At 39.9% G+C, this 18,620-nt stretch overlaps 1 protein-coding gene and 1 pseudogene across 4 annotated transcripts in view; one reads left to right on the top strand and one right to left on the bottom strand.

The window, feature by feature from the left end:
* The window catches only part of Ubxn4 (UBX domain protein 4), a 32,411-nt gene that overhangs the window by 8,423 nt on the left and 5,368 nt on the right, over positions 1 to 18,620 (bottom strand). For 2 of the 4 annotated variants that reach the window (NM_001012025.2, XM_087580705.1), the window contains 8 exon segments: positions 2,798 to 2,922; positions 5,819 to 5,983; positions 7,370 to 7,424; positions 9,157 to 9,250; positions 9,659 to 9,830; positions 13,094 to 13,212; positions 14,223 to 14,251; positions 16,882 to 16,984. In NM_001012025.2, the coding sequence (NP_001012025.1) occupies positions 2,798 to 2,922; positions 5,819 to 5,983; positions 7,370 to 7,424; positions 9,157 to 9,250; positions 9,659 to 9,830; positions 13,094 to 13,212; positions 14,223 to 14,251; positions 16,882 to 16,984 (862 nt within the window). 4 annotated transcript variants of the gene reach the window in all.
* Positions 13,821 to 14,124, top strand: LOC108352527 (60S ribosomal protein L37 pseudogene; annotated as a pseudogene).

The following is an 18,620-nucleotide window of genomic DNA, read 5'->3' as shown; positions in this document are numbered from 1 at the left end:
CTTCCTAGGCAAGCGCTCTACCACTGAGCCAAATCCCCAACCCCAGCAGCAGCACTCTTCCATGGCCTCTGCATAGTTCCTGCTTCCATGTTTCTGCCCTGTTTGAGTTCATGTTCTAACTTCCCTTAAGGATGAAATGTGAGGTAGAAGTGTAAGCCAAATAAACCCTTTCTCCTAAGTTGCTTTCATCATGGTGTTTTATCACAGCAGTAATCGCCCTAACTAAGACAACCCTCTTGGAGATATATTTAAGAGTGAGTGCTGGGCTACCTCTCCTCTGGTAACTCCATGTTTAATATTCCGAGGACTTGCTAAGTGTTTTTCTACATGGCTATCATTTTCTAGCCTACTGATGTTGAAAGGCTCCAAATTCTCCAGCTCCTCACCAACATGTTACTGTCTTTTGTATTTTACTGAAGACAGTCTCACTGTACAGACCCTGTCCAGAACTCGCTGTCCTGGCCTTGAATTCAGAGATCAGTTTGCCTCTACCTCAGAATGCTAGGATTGAAGACATGTGCCATCATACCCAAAGTGTTACTGTTTTTAAAACTGAATTATGCTACGGAGTGTGAAATACTGGATTGTTTGGTCTTGTGAGAGTTTTACTGTGCAGCACAGGCTGGTCTGGAGCGTGATATATAACAGACTTGCTGTTTTCTTGACTAGGATTCCCAAGGGTTGGACTTATGGCGTGCTCCTAACACCTGGCTTGTTTACTGGCCGTTTTCTTCAATGATTCCAATCCTTCTCCATAAAAGCTGTGTTATCTTTTCACTGTTGAGCTAGACAATGATTAGGATAGCCCAGGTACAAACTTCTTATCAGATATATACTTTCTAGTATTCTCTCTAATTCCTTATGAAATTCAGGATTAGAAATTCTGTAAAAATCAAGAATGGAGAGATGGCTCAGCAGTTGAGAGCACACTGCTCTTGCGGAGGACAGAGACTGGCGCCCAGCTGCAGGGCTGTGAGCTCCCTTAACTGTAGCATCAAGACAGCTAACCAACATCATCTTTCTGGACTCCATGGAAGCTCCCTTGAAGATTGAAAAACAAAAACAGGAACAAAAACAAAACATTTTTTTATCTGCAGAGGGGGTATGCAAGCATGTTTGTGTATGCACCTATGCAGAGGCCACAAGGCGGCAAGGGATTTCCTTCTCTGTCACTCTCCACCCATTCCTTTAACCTGGGGTCTCTATTGTCTGAGCTAGGCTACAAGCCAGGTGGCGAGCATTAGCAATTCAGTCTCATGCTTGGAGCAGGGTTACAGACACTTGGTGGGCTCCTGGCTTGCTACATGGTGCTGGGATCTAAATTCCAGTCCTTATGATTGCATAGTAAACATTCATAATTGACAAGCCATTTCTCCAGCTCCTAGAATGACCATTTTAATATGACTTCTGAAGAATGAACAGAGCATTTTTCCATTTAGGTTTTACTTCTTTCACTTTTTTTTTTACTTTTTACTGTGTCAGACATATTTTTATTAAATTTTTGTTGCAAATATTTGTTGCATTTTCTAAGAAATTTTAAGGGAGGGGTTAGGGGGCTGATGGTCAGGAAACTGGGAAAGGGAATAACATTTGAAATGTAAATAAGAAATACCCAATTTAATAAAAATGGAAGAAAAAAAAAGCACTGGCTACTCTTCCAAAAAAAAATATATATATAAGTATTAAAATTCACCATTTTACAGATGAACAAATATTAGACATAAAACAAAAACATTTTTAAATTAATTTTTAAAAAGATTTATTCTATTTTCCTTTATGTATATGTGTGTATGTGTATGTGTGAATGCATGCCTATAGGTTTAGGTGCCCTTGGAAGCCAGAAGTGGGTTTAAGATCCTCTGGAGCAAAAATTTATGGGTGGTTTTAAGCTACTTGATGTGGGTGAGAGGAACTGAACTCATGTCCTTTATAAGAGCATCAAGTGCTCCCAACTTCTGAGCCATTTCTTTAGCCCTTCTGAAAAATCTAAATTTTTTTTTTCCTTTTCTTTTTTTCGGAGCTGGGGACCGAACCCAGGGCCTTCGCTCTACCACTGAGCTAAATCCCCAACCCCTAAAATCTAAATTTTTAAAAAAGTAATTTTCTGAGACAGGGTCTCATCATATATCCCTGGAACTCACTATATAGGTCAGGTTAGCCTCAAACTCAGAGATCTGCCTGCCTCCCAAGTGTTGGTATTAAGGTATACACTGCTGGGCTGGAGAAGTGGCTCAGTGGTTAAGAGCACTGACTGCTCTTCCAGAGGTCCTGAGTTCACTTCCCAGCAACCACATGGTGGCTCACAACCATCTGTAAAGAGATCTGATGCCCTCTTCTGGTGTGTCTGAAAACAGCTACAGTGTACTTATATATAATAAATGAATAAATCTTTTTAAAAAAAGGAAAAAAAAGGTATACACTGCTACACCCAGACAAAATATTTGATCATGAAAGTTAGCAGTTGTCCAGTTTAAAGTATTTTAAAAACATTCTTTTTTTTTTCGGAGCCGGGGACCGAACTCAGGGCCTTGCGCTTGCTAGGCAAGCGCTCTACCACTGAGCTAAATCCCCAACCCCTTAAAAACATTCTTAAACATTAACCAGTAGCTGGGCTTGCTGGTGCAAGTTTTAAACCCGGCAGTTTGGAGGCAGAGGCAGGTGGATCTCTGTGAGCTCAAGGCCAGCCTGTCCTACATAGTGAGTTTCAGATCAGCTAGGGCAAAATAAAGAACAGAAATAAACACTAAAGCCCCAGATGCACAGCCATTTCAGGTGTGGTTTATGAAGTAAGAAGCACCTTCTGTCCCGTGTGGAAGACTCCCTCTTGACTTCTGCTTCTGCCTGTTTGGCCAGCAAGGCAGCAGCTTTGGCAGCCTCTGCTTCCTTTGTCTTTGCAAAACGAGCAGCTCTTTCTGCACGATCCTTTGAAGTAAAATACAATTGGACACATTACCTTCACTGTCAGAATCTATACATGTCTACACAAAAGGAATAATAACTACAAATACACGAAATCCTTTAAGCTCACATGCAGACATTACACACCACGACATGAGATTTTTGGTAGTTTTCTTCACTTAAGCACCTGTGTAGAATCCAAGTCTCTATTACACGAGGAAGATGGATTGGCTTCATTCATTGTGGAGGAACAAAGTCTGGCACAAAGTTGATATTTAATGAGTGTTTGTTAAACAATATTGATATACAGGCAGGAATACTTTTCATATGTATATGTAGGATGATGTCATTATGGAGGTGAAGGCAGGTACAAGACAGAACGAGGTCTGTCATTGGATGAGAAGGAAGGATGGGCGGGAGAAAAGTTTTAGAGAGGAGGAGGAGACTGGAGCGAGAAGGGAGGAGAGGAGCAACTAAGAGAACACTGAAGCAGATGTTGATTCCTCTCTGAATGTTTACAGGTTGTTATGAATATTCTTAAGGGATGGATGTATACAGAGGTTTGTATGTCTAGGTGGGCAATTATATCTTATCAGTTGGATCAGAGGTTATTGTGTTGTGTGTTCTTTCATGTGGAGATTTAATTGAATTCAAGAGAATTTGTGGTGGCTGGAGACACTGGGCCACCATGGAATTGGGATGTGTGTGTTTGGCATGATGGCAACCTGCCTTGAAAACTAGACTGGTAGAGAGATTGTTGCCAGGCTCAGAGAGTAGCCATTGGCAGTGTGACTGGGATGGAGCAGAGTGGGTGAGACGCTTTGCTGGCTGAGATGAAGATATCCACTAGATATGTTGGGGAACTGAAGTGCCGGATCTAGTATGGGATAAAAGACAGCATTTTTTTAAAATAATTTTACAGCAACATGTATATAATAGCTTAATTTAAAAAGACATTCCTGCCTAGAGAGATGGCTTCAGTGGTTCAGAGCACTGACTGTCGGACCCAACACCCTTCTGGCCTCTTTGAGCAATGCATGCATATAGTGTATATACACACACCTAGGCCAAACATTTATATACATAAAACATAATTTAAAAAAGAAAACTAAGTGGCTGTAAAAACATCCAAAGCCTTGAGCTGTGTCTACATCTTTTAAAAGTATCTCAAAAATAATGCTTTTATAGAGACTGCAAAATAACAAATTTTTAAGTTTGTTTCCAGGAAAAAAAAATTGGGGAACATTTTCACCATGTGGCCCTGACTAGCCAATGATTCCAATGATTCCCTTTGTAGACCAGGCTGGCTTTGAACTCACAGAGCTCTATCTACATGCCTAAGTGCAGGGATTAAAAGCATACACTATCATGAATCTGTTAATGCTGTATTTTCCTAGAAAATTCTCTTTTTCTGTTTTTGAAGATAGGGTTTTTCTGTGCAGAGGTGGTTATCCTGTGTCGACCACCTGGCATCCGACTCACAAAGATCCACTCACTGTGGTGGAATTAAAGGAGTGTGACAGTCCTTGACCCCCAGCTTAGAAAACTCACATGCCTTTAACCCTAGTGCCTCTCTGAATTTGAGGCCAGCATGGTCTACACATTGAGTTCCAGGGCAGCCAGGGCTATATATACTGTTAGACTCTGTCTCAAAGAAAAAAAAAAAAAAAAGGCTCAGAGGTTAAGAGCAAACGCTGCTCTCCCAAAGGACCTGAGCTCAGCTTCTAACGCACTCATCAGGAAGCTCACAGCCACCTGTAACTTCAGTTCCAGAGGATTTGATGCCTCTTATCTCTGAAGATACCTACACATACATAACTGAACACACACCCTATATGTGAACACACACGGGCACACACACACACACACACACACACAAACACCAAGCACAAACACCCTATCTTGGGTTAGTGAGATGGATTCAAGGGTAAAAACACTTGCTATGCTGTGTGTGCCTGCTGACCTTAGTGTGAGCCCAGATCCATACAAAGGTTGAGCAGAGTGCGGATTCCACAAAGTTGTCCTCTGACCCCAAAGTTTCATTATTCTTACATAGAAGTTTTTTACAGAGGCAGTGGTAGAGAGAGGGCTCAGTGACTTAGGAGCACCTGTCGCTCTTGGGCAGGCTTGGAATTCAATTTGTAGCACTGACATGGTGACTTACAACCATCCGTTAACTCTCTTGTCCCAAAGGATCTAATGTTCTCTCCTGGCCTCTGAGGGCCACTGACTCACACAACCTACACTCATGCAAGCAAAATACTAACACGTGTGAAATACGGAAATAGTAAGGAAAAGCCTTTTTCTTTTTTTGATTTACTCTGTGTTATCTTGGCTGTCTTGTAACTTAGTCTACAGACCAGGCTGGCCATCAGACATCTACCTGACTCTGCCTCCTGAATGCCACCACTGCCTGGCAAGACAGTACTTTAAAAACCACTTTTTTGAGGACTAGGATGTGAGAGGAAAAAAAGAAAAAAAAAGTTAAAATGATTATCTGTTAACTTTTCATAACTATTTAAATTCAATATAATATTTTTTAAAAAGGAAGTCCAGGTTGTTATTCTTTTTGTTACTAAAATGAGCCATTATACATACCATATGGTAACAAATGAAAAGCCATTCTGTGGGGGTTGGGGATTTAGCTCAGTGGTAGAGCGCTTGCCTAGCAAGTGCAAGGCCCTGGGTTCGGTCCCCAGCTCCGAAAAAAAAAAAGAAAGAAAGAAAGAAAGAAAGAAAGAAAGAAAGAAAGAGAAAGAAAAGCCACTCTGTGTGAAGAAACTACATCACATGGAGTCAAGCATTTAAACTAAACCTACACTTCCGTGGCTTTCTACCATCCCAGCATTCAGCAGGTTCAGCCAAGAGAATCTCAAGCTCAGCAAAGTGCATTAATGAATGGGGACACAGCAAAGCTCACCAGTGCAATCTGCTGCTTGATGCGCTCCCGAGCTGCTCTATCTTCTGCCTTTTCTCTGCTTCTTTCTTCTAACATTCTTTTTGTTAATTCTTCTTCTTGTTTTCTTTTATAATCCAACATTTCCTTTCCAGTTTTTCTCCTTTCAATTTCCTTCTTAATCTCTCTCTGAATCAAAAGAAAGTTTTATGAATTAAAGGAAAGTTTTATAAACCAAAACCACAATCTAATCTTCTGTTCCAGATAACACTGTGATGTAATAAAGGCTGACTATAGAATGCACTTAAAAGAACAGGACTTGGGGGCTAGCGAAATGGCTTGGAGGTTAACAGGACTGACTTCTTCCAGAGGACCTGAGTTCAATTCCCAGCACCCACATGGCAACTTATTATTGTATACAATTACAGTCCTATGGGATCTAGTACCTTCTTCTGGTGGGCAAATGTTCATGCAGACAAAATACCAATACAGATAAATAAATCATTAAAAAACAACAGAAATTCATTAAATGATCGTTGGAGAGACGGCTCAGTGAGTAAAGAGGCCTGCCATCAAAGTTCACATTAGGGACTTACACAATGGAAAGAGAAAACATGACTTTAAGTAGTCCACTGATCACACACATACACACAAAGTAATTTTTAAAAAGGAAAAAAGGAGGTGAAAAGATGACTCAGTTATTAGGCACATGGCTATTCTTCCTGGTCCTGGGAACTCAGGAAACTTAGGTTAGATTCCCAGCACCCACATGACAGCTCACAACTGTTTGTGACTTCAGACCCAGAAGGCCTAATGCCCTCTTCTGGCCTCCACAGGCACCGGGCATGCAAGTAGTGCAAAGATTTGCATGCAGGCAAAACACCATACAAATAAAATGATTAAAACAAGTATTTTACGGACAGCATGATTACTGGTCAAATATCTATCAACTTATAAACTTTTGTCAGTGGCTCTGTTAAGAGTACAGTGTAATCTGTAACCAAGAAAAAGTACACATCTTGCTAGGGGCAAGTGTGTCTGTAAACGGTAATCAATTATTTGGCTTGAAAAAAAAAAAAGATAATCTATAAAACCCCAAAGAGATGGGGCACAATTACTGTGCAAAAGATGATACATACACTAGAATTCAAAGTTACATTAAAAATTCAGGAGTATGTACACAAATTGGACTTTTCTCAAAGCTAGCAATTTTACATCAACTTCCTTTAGATATTTAGTATGAAAGACTTGCTGCACAGAGGAAAAGATTATTTAATTATCTCTAGTAATTTATAAAATAAGGAAATAAACAGCTGGGCATGGTACCCCATTGCATCCCGACGAATTCCAGGCCAGCATGGACTGCACAGCAAGACCCCGTCTCAAATACACACAAACAACAGCCAGAACCCTAACATGTAAACACTGTGATCTGAGCACACAGAACTGAGAACTTCCTTCACCACAATACAACACTGAGCTCAAGGATACTGCCCTAGGTCTGCTCAGTTGGACATCACGTCAGATACAGCCTCAAGTAACAGAGAGTGGAACTTTGCTAAGGGTGAGCTCTACCTGGGCCTCTTCCTTCCTCTTCTCTTCTCTCCTTTCTTCAAGCTTTTTTGTTAATCTGCTTAAAAAAACAAAACAAAACACCAAGATAGATTCTATTATTCAAAGCACATTCAAGAATTCCATTGGGAGTGGGGAACAGAAATGTTGGTGCCCGTCTTTAAAATTAGCATTTAGGAAACAGAATAGCTAGGGGATACACACTGTCTCAAAAGAGTTTTATTTAGCTTACACAAAGGGAACTATAGAAACCAAATATAATCCTCTGGAAGCCCAGCAGGTTTATCTGTCCATTCCTGTCCCTCCATAGATCCATGAATGAACAGGAGCCCATCATAAGCCTGTTTCTAGTCTTAACTGCCTTATATTTATATCAAGAGTTCTCACTCTTTGATGATTTATCTGATTGGTAGTGCTTGAGAATAAGCAAATTTAAGCTGGAGAGCTGGCTCAGCAGTTAAAAGCTTATATTATGTCTGCATTGGACCAAACTTCTATTCCCATAGCCCACTTCTTTTTGAAGGGGTCGTTTTTTTTTTTTTTTTTTTTTTAAAGATTTATTCATTTATTATATATAAGTACACTGTAGCTGTCTTCAGACACACCAGAAGAGGGCATCGGATCCCATTACAGATGGTTGTGAGCCACCATGTGGTTGCTGGGATTTGAACTCAGGACCTCTGGAAGAGCAGTCAGTGCTCTTAACCGCTGAGCCATCTCTCCAGCCCTTGTTTTGTTTTTTAAGACAGGGTTTCTTTGTGTATCCCTGGCTGGACTCAGAGCTCCACCTGTCTCTGCCTCTCAAGTATTGGGATTAATGGTGTAGGCCACCACCAGCCAGCTCTATAACCACTTCTTGACACTCACAACCATTTGCAATTCCACTGCAAATGGCCAAAAAGATACCAATTCCTTTGAAGGAATTTTATTCTATTTATTACTGTCATTATTAATGTTTTTCCAGAGCAGAAGATTTAACCCAGGACCCCATGTCTGCTAAGCATTCTAGCACCTAGACCCTAGTCTCCTCTAAGAAGTATTTTTTTAAATAAATAATTCTTTTTTTATTTACTTATTTATTTTATGTATGTGTGTCCCTGTCCTCAGACACACCAGAAGAGGGCATCAGATCCCATTACAGGTGGTTGTGAGCCACCATGTGATTGCTGGGAATTGAACTCAGGACCTCTGGAAGAGCGGTCAGTGCTCTTAACCACTGAGCTATCTCTCTAGCCCCTAAGAAGTATTTTTAACTTCCATATAATATTAAATGGTTTTAGGTTGGGATTACAAATATTATTAGTCATTAACTAATACTTTTTTTATTATAGCATAACAGATGAGTTTCATAATTACTGTATTTTATAAACCCTAAACTGGAAACTACAATGGATCAGAGATGTTTAACTGGTCAGTCCAACAAATAAAAAATGACATTGGTAGGTAGGTGGTTATGCAGAACCCCAGCTCAGTGCATATAGGTGTGAACTCAGTAAGCTCTTCTTCATCTGGAAATTATTCTCCCGGCACAAAGAAACAAAAGCAAGAATGACAGATGGACTCATACATGTATGCACTCAAAGGGACTCAGACAGAAACGCTCAGATCTATAGCTGACTGACAACTTTAAAGATACAGAAAAGCTAGACCCTAGTTTTAATTTTCATGGAATAGCTGAGTTATTGAGGCTATCAGAAGGTTAAACCTGCAGCTCTGTCACTCAAGCTAACAAAATGACTAGGAACTGTAATTTACTAAACAAAATGCCGTCTACAAAAGGAAAAGTAAACCTTTCCACTCTGACGGTGAGGTCCTCTGCTGGTCTCTGGTTTGAACATCCAGGAGGCTCCTGAGAGAGGCTGTCATGACCTGCGCATTCTCCTCCTTAATTATTAAAATGAAATAAGAATATTGCATTAGAGGCAATCTCTAAGATCAAGGCCAGCCTGTTCTACAGTGAATTCCATAATAGTCAAGAGTACAGAGAATTTCAACAACAACAACAAAACAATGAAAACAAACACCACTACCCCCAAACACAAAGGAAACTGCATTTAATGCAACTTGTAAAAGGTATAAATCATCTATTAACCTTTCCTCTTGAGGATCTGGATGACAGAAATGCATCACTGTGCCTGATGGAATGACAGTCTACTAGCTAAACCCTAGCCCGAGGTTGGGTTTGTCAGGATGTAACCCCATTTGCAAAGGCTTGATGTTATCTGTCTGGGACGCTACAGTAAGACTAATCCATGCCTTGAAGTATGAACTGAAGAAATACTTTCACTATACCTGCTGCAGTATCTGACTTTGGGTCAGAAGTAGTTGGTGTCTCACAAAGCTCTGTATTTCTGGACTCGGCACTTTCACATATGTCAGGTTCAAATGAGGCAGATGGGGTAGATACGGAACTTTCTGACTGTTTGTCATTTGTCACTGATGTTTCACCTTTCAATGAGTGCATCTTGGGAGAAAACAAATCAGAACTTAATTAGTGTGAGACTGTATAGTCATTTTATGGTCTCTCTCTCTCTCTCTCTCTCTCACACACACACACACACACACACACACACACACACACACACACACACACACACACACACACACACACAAACCCCTGACAAGAGTAGAAGTATTAAACTTTCTAAAGGACAAATTGAAAATGTAGAGTTCTAGACATAATAAAATCTGTATTATGGGTTGAACATGGTGGCACAAGCCTTTAATCCCAAGCAGAGGCAAGTGGATTTCTGTAGGTTCAAGGCCAGCCTGGTCTACATAGCAAGTCCTAGGATAGCCAGGGTTATACAGAGAGACCCTCAAAACAAAAACAAAAAAGAAAAATTATATTGTGGGATTTAACTACAAGCTGGGAAGAGCATAATTCTCTCTCTCTCTCTCTCTCTCTCTCTCTCTCTCTCTCTCTCTCTCTCTCTCTCTTAGTACAGGAGGGTGAGCTATATTTCCCATACAAAGTTTTAAAGTGGCTGGAGAGATGGCTCAGAGGTTAAGGGCACTGGCTACTCTTCCAAAGGTTCTTAGTTCAATTCCTAGCAACCACATGGTGGCTGCCCACAACCATCTGTAGTGGGATCTGATGCCCTCTTCTGACGTTCAAGTGTACAAGCAGGCAGAACTCTATACATAATAAGTAAATCTTTAAAAAAATTTTAAAGCTGAGTGACTTTTCTGGCTAGTGGAGGAGGCTTAAGACACTTCTGAAAAGAAGGCAGATGAAAGACAGGTAGTGCCGCCCTGGAACAAGCCCACTTCCCTCAAGGGCCTCAAATTCTAGCAGGTGCCTGATAGATGGGTCAGTGGTTAGGGTAATCCTACTTTGTCAAGCTATGGTATTAGGAGGGCGATTCTGTGTTATCTTCAGAGAATAACCACTGTTAAATTTAGTTACCCCAAGGGCCTGAGATCAGAGTACATACACAGGTTAGGAAGCATCAATTTGGCTTGCCACAGCCCGAGTAAAGGTCCAGACAGAGAGCTGTGGAGAGCAGGAGGGAAGGACCCTGTGGACTGAAAAATGCAGGTGGTAGGAACCTGGCTTGGTTAGAAGATATGTTAAGAGATGTCTCCGCCCTCAGTGGCCCAAACCAGAGTCTATCCAATGAGAATTAACCTGGAGCTCCACAGCTCTGAACTTAAGACCAGTGGGTGAATCAGATTCTAGAGTCACACTTCTCTACTGCTGTAGTCTGAGAACTAGGGATCCACAACTGTACTTGACACTTACACATAAGCACAACTCTAAAGGGTGATTAATACTCAAAAGCCTTGAAAACACAATGGTGGGTCTTGTATCCACACCAAGGGTTGCTTTCTTGTCAGGAGCCATTAGGAAAGGCTAAGGCTAGCAGGTGGCCTTCCAGAAGGTGGCCCCCATTTCTCCATGGTCTGCGATGGGTGAGCTCTATGAGGCAAGGTCCCAAAGAGACGTCATCTCAAGATTGCTTCTTGCAGCTGATAGGCCTTTCCTGTCATTATTAAATTAATATAATAATCTCTGAGCATTATACTGCCCTATTGAGCAGATTTCCTGCAGATCAACATAGAGATGAATTTTTATGAATTAATGATGTTTAGATGAATTAATGATTTTATAGAATTTCTGATTTGATTAAAATAATCTTAGGAAGAAAGTTTTAAGAGATGGTTTTAGTTGTTTTGCTAGAGAGATGTAATAAAGTTAGAATCAAGAACAGAATGTGTCCCCTCCTCATATAGTAAGTAAAGGCGGCATAAGGAATACAATGAGCTTTCACAATTATACTAAAAAGAGAAATTAGGCTTGGGACAGATTTGTGCTCAAGGAAAAGCATTCAGGTGTATACTATGATAAGGCAAGGCCACATGTAAAAACTGTTCCTTTGAACTTACAATGAGTATAGAATGAAACACTGCTTTGAACTTAATATCAACATCCTTTTGTAACTCCTATTTTGTAACATTTTACCTGTGAGGTAATTTTCTAAGAACTTTTGTTTATAAGAAGAAATAAAGATGATATGTTGGCTTGGGCACCTTTCCCCCATCCATCCACCTACCAAATGTATATGTCTGTTTGTCTATGTGTAGGTGTGCACGAACACTTGTGGAATAGATGACACAGATGGTTGGGCCCGGCCAGAATGTGTGTGTACGAATGTATATGTGTCTGTGCATAAGTGTCCGTGTAAAGGATTTTCATTCTTTCCTTTCCTCCCTCTCTGGTTCACAAAGAGTTATCCAGCCTAGCCATGGAGAAGCGTCTGGCAGCCTGGCCAGAGAAGAGAACTACTAGCAATAAATCCTTACTTACTCCCCTGCTGCTAGACAGCATCTGCTAAGTGCCAGAGAATTATACAGTAAGTTTACAAAGTAGTAGGAGTTAAGTTTTCCATTGCTTATCAATCATGTAAAATTATAAAGTAAACAGATCATCTATTTTGTGTCCAATACTGTGTCCCACTTCATCTTCTTCCAGGCCAGGCAGGCTCCCAGCACTTTCTATACTCAGATAAATAATTAAATTAAAAAATAAATTAAAGTTCCAGAAAACATGAACAATCCAAATCTTGAAGCAGTCGATAGCAAGAAACAATAAAAGCAAAATTAATGAAAAAATAAGTAAGATTGACAAACCCCTAACTAACTAACCCAACTGAAACAGACAGAAGACCCAAATTAATAAAAAACAAATTAAATAGGACAGGTTACTATAGAGATCAATGAAATACAGAAAATTAATTATTTATTAATTTATTAAAAAAAAAAAGACTTCAAGCTCTCTGGAGGCAGAGAGATGGGTCAGAGGTTAATAGTGCTTGCTACTCTTGTACAGGATTTGGGTCACTCACAACAGATAGTCATAACTTAGTTCCAAGGGACCCAGTGCCCTCTGACCACCTTGAGCACCTGAATGCATGTGGAGCACATATATACCATCAGTCATATGCACATACACACAAAGTACAATCATTTTTTTAAACTGAAAATTGCCAGGCATGGTGATGCACACAGGCAGAGGCAGGCAGAACTCTGAATTTGAGGCCAGCCTGGTCTACAGAGTGAGTTCCAGGAAAGCCAAGGCTACACGGAGAAACCCTGCCTCAAAAAACCAAAAATAAATACATTATAATGAATTGAAATTAAAGCAGGAATTAAAAAAGAATCTTTCAATAGGGGCTATTCAGGATTGAAAATAAAATCTTAAAGTAAGCTCTGGCTCCTTCTTACCTGTTGGACTTTGTGAATTCTTGTAACAAGTTCATCTGCAGAAACACTCCCTGCTATTACTTCCAAAGGGATTCCACTGTCTCCTATAAAGAAACTGGACGGAACACACACTACAGGATCTGTACTCGACAATTAAGTTTAATAATTCATGCTTGAAGTTTTATAAAATACAGTTAACAAAGCAAAACATATCATCTTAGTGGATTTCATAATAGACTAGTTAGCAAGTTTCTCACCTCAATGTATCTAGTGCATGTGGTATGTAAAATGATTTATGGTCTGTACAGGGTATCAGAATGAACAATATATCTTATTCTCCTATATCATAGCTTTACTTTATCCATTTGCCTCTTGCCATCTACTTCTAACACTTCAACCAAACTATGCCATACTGTTTTTCAGATATGCACAGTTAAAAAAGATGTACTTGGCCACTAGCTACAATGTATTATCGCAAAAGACAATCTACAACATTGCTTCTGCAAACAAAAGGTAAGTTTTCCTAAGTAAAAATAATTCCCAATTTTTTTCCCTGTTTCTTTGAGACAGGGTTTCTCTGTGTAGCCCTGGTTGTTCTAGAACTTGCTCTACAGACCAGGCTGACCTCCAGCTCAGAGATTTCCCCTGCCTCTGCCTCCCAACTGCTAGTATCAAAGGTGTGTGCTGTCACTGCCCAGCTTAATCACTAATTTTTTTAATTAAAAAAAGAAAAAAAAAAAAAAAAAAAGCTCTTCCGGTCTCTTTGGCCTCGCCAGTAGAAGCAAGATGACAAAAGGAACGTCATCCTTTGGAAAGCGTCGCAATAAGACGCACACGCCTGCCCTTCAGAAGTCGACCTGTGGCAAATGTGGCTACCCTGCCAAGTGCTCGAGGAAGTATAACTGGAGTGCCGAGGCCCAGAGACGAAACACTCCCGGGACTGGACGGATGAGGCACCTACAGATTGTCTACCGCAGATTCAGACATGGATTCCGTGAAGGAACAACACCTAACCCAAGAGGGCAGCTGCTGCAGCATCTAGTTCACCTTGAGGATTTCAGTCAGTCATAAAATAAATGTTCTGGTTTCAAAAAAAAAAAAAAAAGGAAAAGCAAATATTTATGAAACCAATTCTTCAATGAAAGGATACAAATTTGTGAAAACTGTAGACAGGCTTCGCTGTAAAAAAACAAAGATATCAAGAGAAAGATCATTACACAAATTCAACTACTTTCCAAATATGTTGCTGTCATTAAATTTACTATACCAATATAAGTACTTTGTAAAAGTTACTAGTTGACATAGCAATAAGCAGGAGAGAAATGAGAATTTTATATTACAAGACATTTTTGTTCTTTTTAATTGTTGTTTTACAATTTTCAGTTTATAAAATGATTTGTTCTTATAACCCAAAAAGTGGTGGCTGGATTTGCTAACATTCCAGCGCTCTGGAGGCAGATTTTTGTGAGTCCAAGGTCAGTTTGGTTTACACAGTAAGTTCTAGAATAGCCAGAGCTACATAGAGAGAACCCATTGAGAAACAAAACAAAACAAAACAGAGGTATCTCATGTTGCTTCTTTAAGAAGTAATATACCTAAATAAAAATCTTAGTGGCTGGAGAGATGGCTTAATGGTTAAGAGCACCTCTGCTCTTCCAGAGGTCCAAGTTTGACTTCTAGCATCCACACAGTGGCTCACAACTATCTGAAACTCCAGTTCCAGGAGATATAACACCCTCTTATAGCTTCCTTGGGCACTGCATTACACATGGTGCACAGACACACATGCAAATACTCATATAATAAAATAAATCTTAAAAATATCTTAGCCTCTAACAAGATATAGTGACCACAAATTACCTGGACACATGATTAACATGTACTAACAAGGTTAAAACATCCTGACTGTCCATCGAGAAAAACCATATAAAATTATTAATGGGAAAAAGATATAAAGAGCTGTTAAATTCCATCATTTCTACCCAAAAAAAAAAAAAAAAAAAAAAAAAAAAGGAGGAGGGCCACTGGCAAGGTTCGCTGGGTAAGGCAACTGCTGTGCAAGCCTGACAACCTGAGTTCAATCTACCTTTGTTCAATCTACACAAAGGTAGTAGCAGGAGAGAATCAACCCCAGCAAGTTGTCCATGTGTGCTATGCTGTGTGTCCCTCCTCCCTACGATAATAACAATTCTTAAAACTGAAAAGTATGTTTAACCACTTTATTAACTCCAGTAAAGAGCTTGGCGGTCAGGGACGGGACAGGACGGAGATAACAGGGAAGCAAATGCCTAGCACGCACCGTTCCTCAATTCAATCACCGGTGCATGTGCCCATGCTTGGTGCACATACACCAACAGGGAGAAGAAAGACTTTCTACAGAAATATCACTTAGATACCAAAGTGAGTGATCCAGTAATTCCCAGGTACCTCTAAAATACCAAAACAGCAAATTGGGAGAGTGGCTCAGCACTTAATAGAGCTGGCTGCTCTTGCGGAAGATTCTAGTTAGATACCAATACTCATATTGGGTGGCTCACAACCACTTGTAATTCCACTTTGAGAGGACCTGAACACCCCCTTCTGGCCTCTATACACAGCATGCATGCAGTACATACACATAGATTCATTCAGGTGTGCAGTGTGCGTGTGCATAAACACACACGCACACAGGTACGCACAGATAAAACATAAGCTAGATAGTTCAGTAACTATAAAAAAGGTTTTATGCTATTTTGTCAATATGAAACAATGTAAGTGAATATTTTATAAAGCTTACAAGTAAACTTCTGAACATTGATGTATTTAACGTATATGGGTACTTTGTGTGTATGCACACCACATGCATGCCCAGTGCCCACAGAACCAGAAGAGGGCATTGGAGGAACAGGTCACAGGTTGTTTTGAGCCTCCATATGGGTGTTGAGAATTGAACCAAGTGTACCAGTGTGCTTAACAACTGGGTCACCTCTCCAGCCTGAACATTTTAATGCTTTGGGTTTTTTTTTGTTTTGTTTTGTTTTGTTTTTTGAGACAGAATTTCTCTGGAACTCACTTTGTAGATTAGGCTGACCTTGAACTCAAGTAGACCTGCCTGCTTCTGCCTCCCAAGTGCCAAAATTAAAGGCATGCAATTCCACTGCCCAGCTTCATTTATTTTTTTATGTAGTTTAAATATTTGTGTGTATATGAGTAGGCATGGTATTCAGGTCAGAAAACAACTTGCAAGTTGTTTCTCTTTTTACAATGTGTGATATGGAGATTAAACTCAGACTGTCAGTCTTGGCCGACATTTTGTTTGCTGATCTACTTTGTTAGCCCCAAATCATAATTCTTTTTTTTTTTTTTTTGGTTCTTTTTTTCGGAGCTGGGGACCGAACCCAGGGCCTTGCGCTTCCTAGGTAAGCGCTCTACCACTGAGCTAAATCCTCAGCCCCCATAATTCTTGTTACATGCTACATGGATGTTTGGTAGACAAGATAAACTTAAAAAATGTTTTTAGAAAGGTGTAATGATGAATTTGAAAACAGCAATCAGAAATTAAGTTCCCTTGAAAATATTAATTTTGAATTACAAGTTCTTTATAATAAAGTTCTAATAGTAATCATAACAAAAGAATTTAAATTCCCAAAACTGGGTCTGGTAGTATATTCACAAAATTAAAAAATAATTTGTTTCCAGTATACCTTAGTACCTTTGTTATCTATAACCATAAAACTAAAATTCTTAATAGTCTCTAAGATATCATCATAGGTAATAACAAAAAGTCATTGCACAATAAGAAGTAAGGAAGCATGAGAGGGCACGCATACCTTTTAGTATCAATTTTAATAGCAACAAAGTTGTCTGATGATGCTTCCCTCACTTTCTCATCTTCCCAACTTGCAGCCATCTGTGTAGATTGCTCATCGTCCCCTGTGAAAACATTTCAAGGACTTAAGAACACAAGGCCAGGAGTCGTTAATTCTAAATTCTTTCCCTTGTGAAGCTAGAACTCCAAATAAAATATAACCCACAAATATTTTTTCTTTCAAATTTTGTATTTTTTTGTGTATGAGTGTTTTGCCTTGCATGTGTTTAAGAGCATCACATGTGTGCAGTGTCCCAGGCCAGAAAATGGCTTTGAACATCCTGGGAATGGAGTTATAGACAGCTCTGAGCCGTCATGTGTGTGTTGGGAACCGAATTGGTCCTCTGTAAGAACAGCAGATGTATGTTTGTTTCTTTCTTTCTTTCCTTCTTTCCTTCTTTCTTTGTTTCTTTCTTTCTTTCTCTCTTTCTCTTTCTTTCTTTCCTGCTTTTCTTTTCTTTTTTATTGAGTCAGGGTTTCTATGCAGTCCTGGAACTCCCTGTGTAGACTAGGCTAGCCTTGAACTCAGACATCATGCCCCCAAGTGTTGGGATTAAAGGTATGCACTGCCACATCCAGCTTAGCATGCACTTCACCAAGTCTGAACACTGATCTTTTGAAGTCATGGATGTGGTCCCATTGTACAGTGCTTTCACAAAGTCCTTGGTTTGATCCCCAGCATAGCGAACACAAACAAACCCAAAGAACTCTATAACTCCAGTCGGCTATGTCAAAACAGACACAAATTAACTGCTTATAGCTTCTACTGCCACCACCTTCAACAAAGCTGGCACAGGCCACCCAGATACTCAGAGTAGCCTAAATGGGTCTTCCCTGCCGAGTCTATTTTTAAAGATTTACTTATTTTTATTTTATGTGTATTTGTCTTCATATATAGTCTGCCTGGTACCCAAGGAGGCCATTAGATCCCCTGGAACTGGAGTTAAGGACAGTTGTAAGCTGCCTTGTGGTGCTGGGAACTGAACCTGGGTTCTGATGAAAGAGGAGCAAGGTCTCTTAGCTTGTCCAGTCTCACTAGAATGTCTATTCTTACACAGCAATTGGCTATCATGTAGCCAATGTGGAACAAAACTTGGGACCCCCTGTAAGAGCAGCAAGTGCTCTTAACCACTAAACTATCTCTCCAGCACCACTTAACACATAAAAAAAGTTCTTCTTTTTCTTTTTTAAAATTAACTTTGTTATAAGAATCTTGGACAGCAAAACCCATTACAGGCCACTCACCTTTTAACAAACTATACATCTTAATTATCTTTGTCTACTGTCTTTCTCTCCTAGTTAGAAAATAATGTTCCACGAAAGCAAAGACAGTTTTCCCTGTTATCTTAAGACTGAAATCCCTACAAGAGAAAAGCAGTGAGGTATATAGACGTATCCTGTGTCTACCGGAATGACTGACTCTATGTCTAGCATAGTGAGCATACAGGCATGTCTCCAATACTTGACTGCATGTCTGAATGAGATGAGAGCTGAGGAGAAACGGACATGGAAACACAATAAAGAACCAGGGAAAGGACCACTGCAGAGACAATGGGGTAGGAATTTTCAAGAAACAGACTCAGCTATCAACACAGAAACAGCTATTTAAGAACACTCTGTACAATCACGTCAAGCAGGAAGTAAAGAGCGAGGAGTCTTTATGTAGTCTATCATTCTTTCATCCTCTATTTTATTTTATGT

Source organism: Rattus norvegicus, chromosome 13 (genome assembly GCF_021556685.1).
Source record: "Rattus norvegicus strain SHRSP/BbbUtx chromosome 13, alternate assembly SHRSP_T2T, whole genome shotgun sequence".
Taxonomy (NCBI): Eukaryota; Metazoa; Chordata; class Mammalia; order Rodentia; family Muridae; genus Rattus; species Rattus norvegicus.
This window is presented reverse-complemented; position numbering and strand designations above follow the sequence as displayed.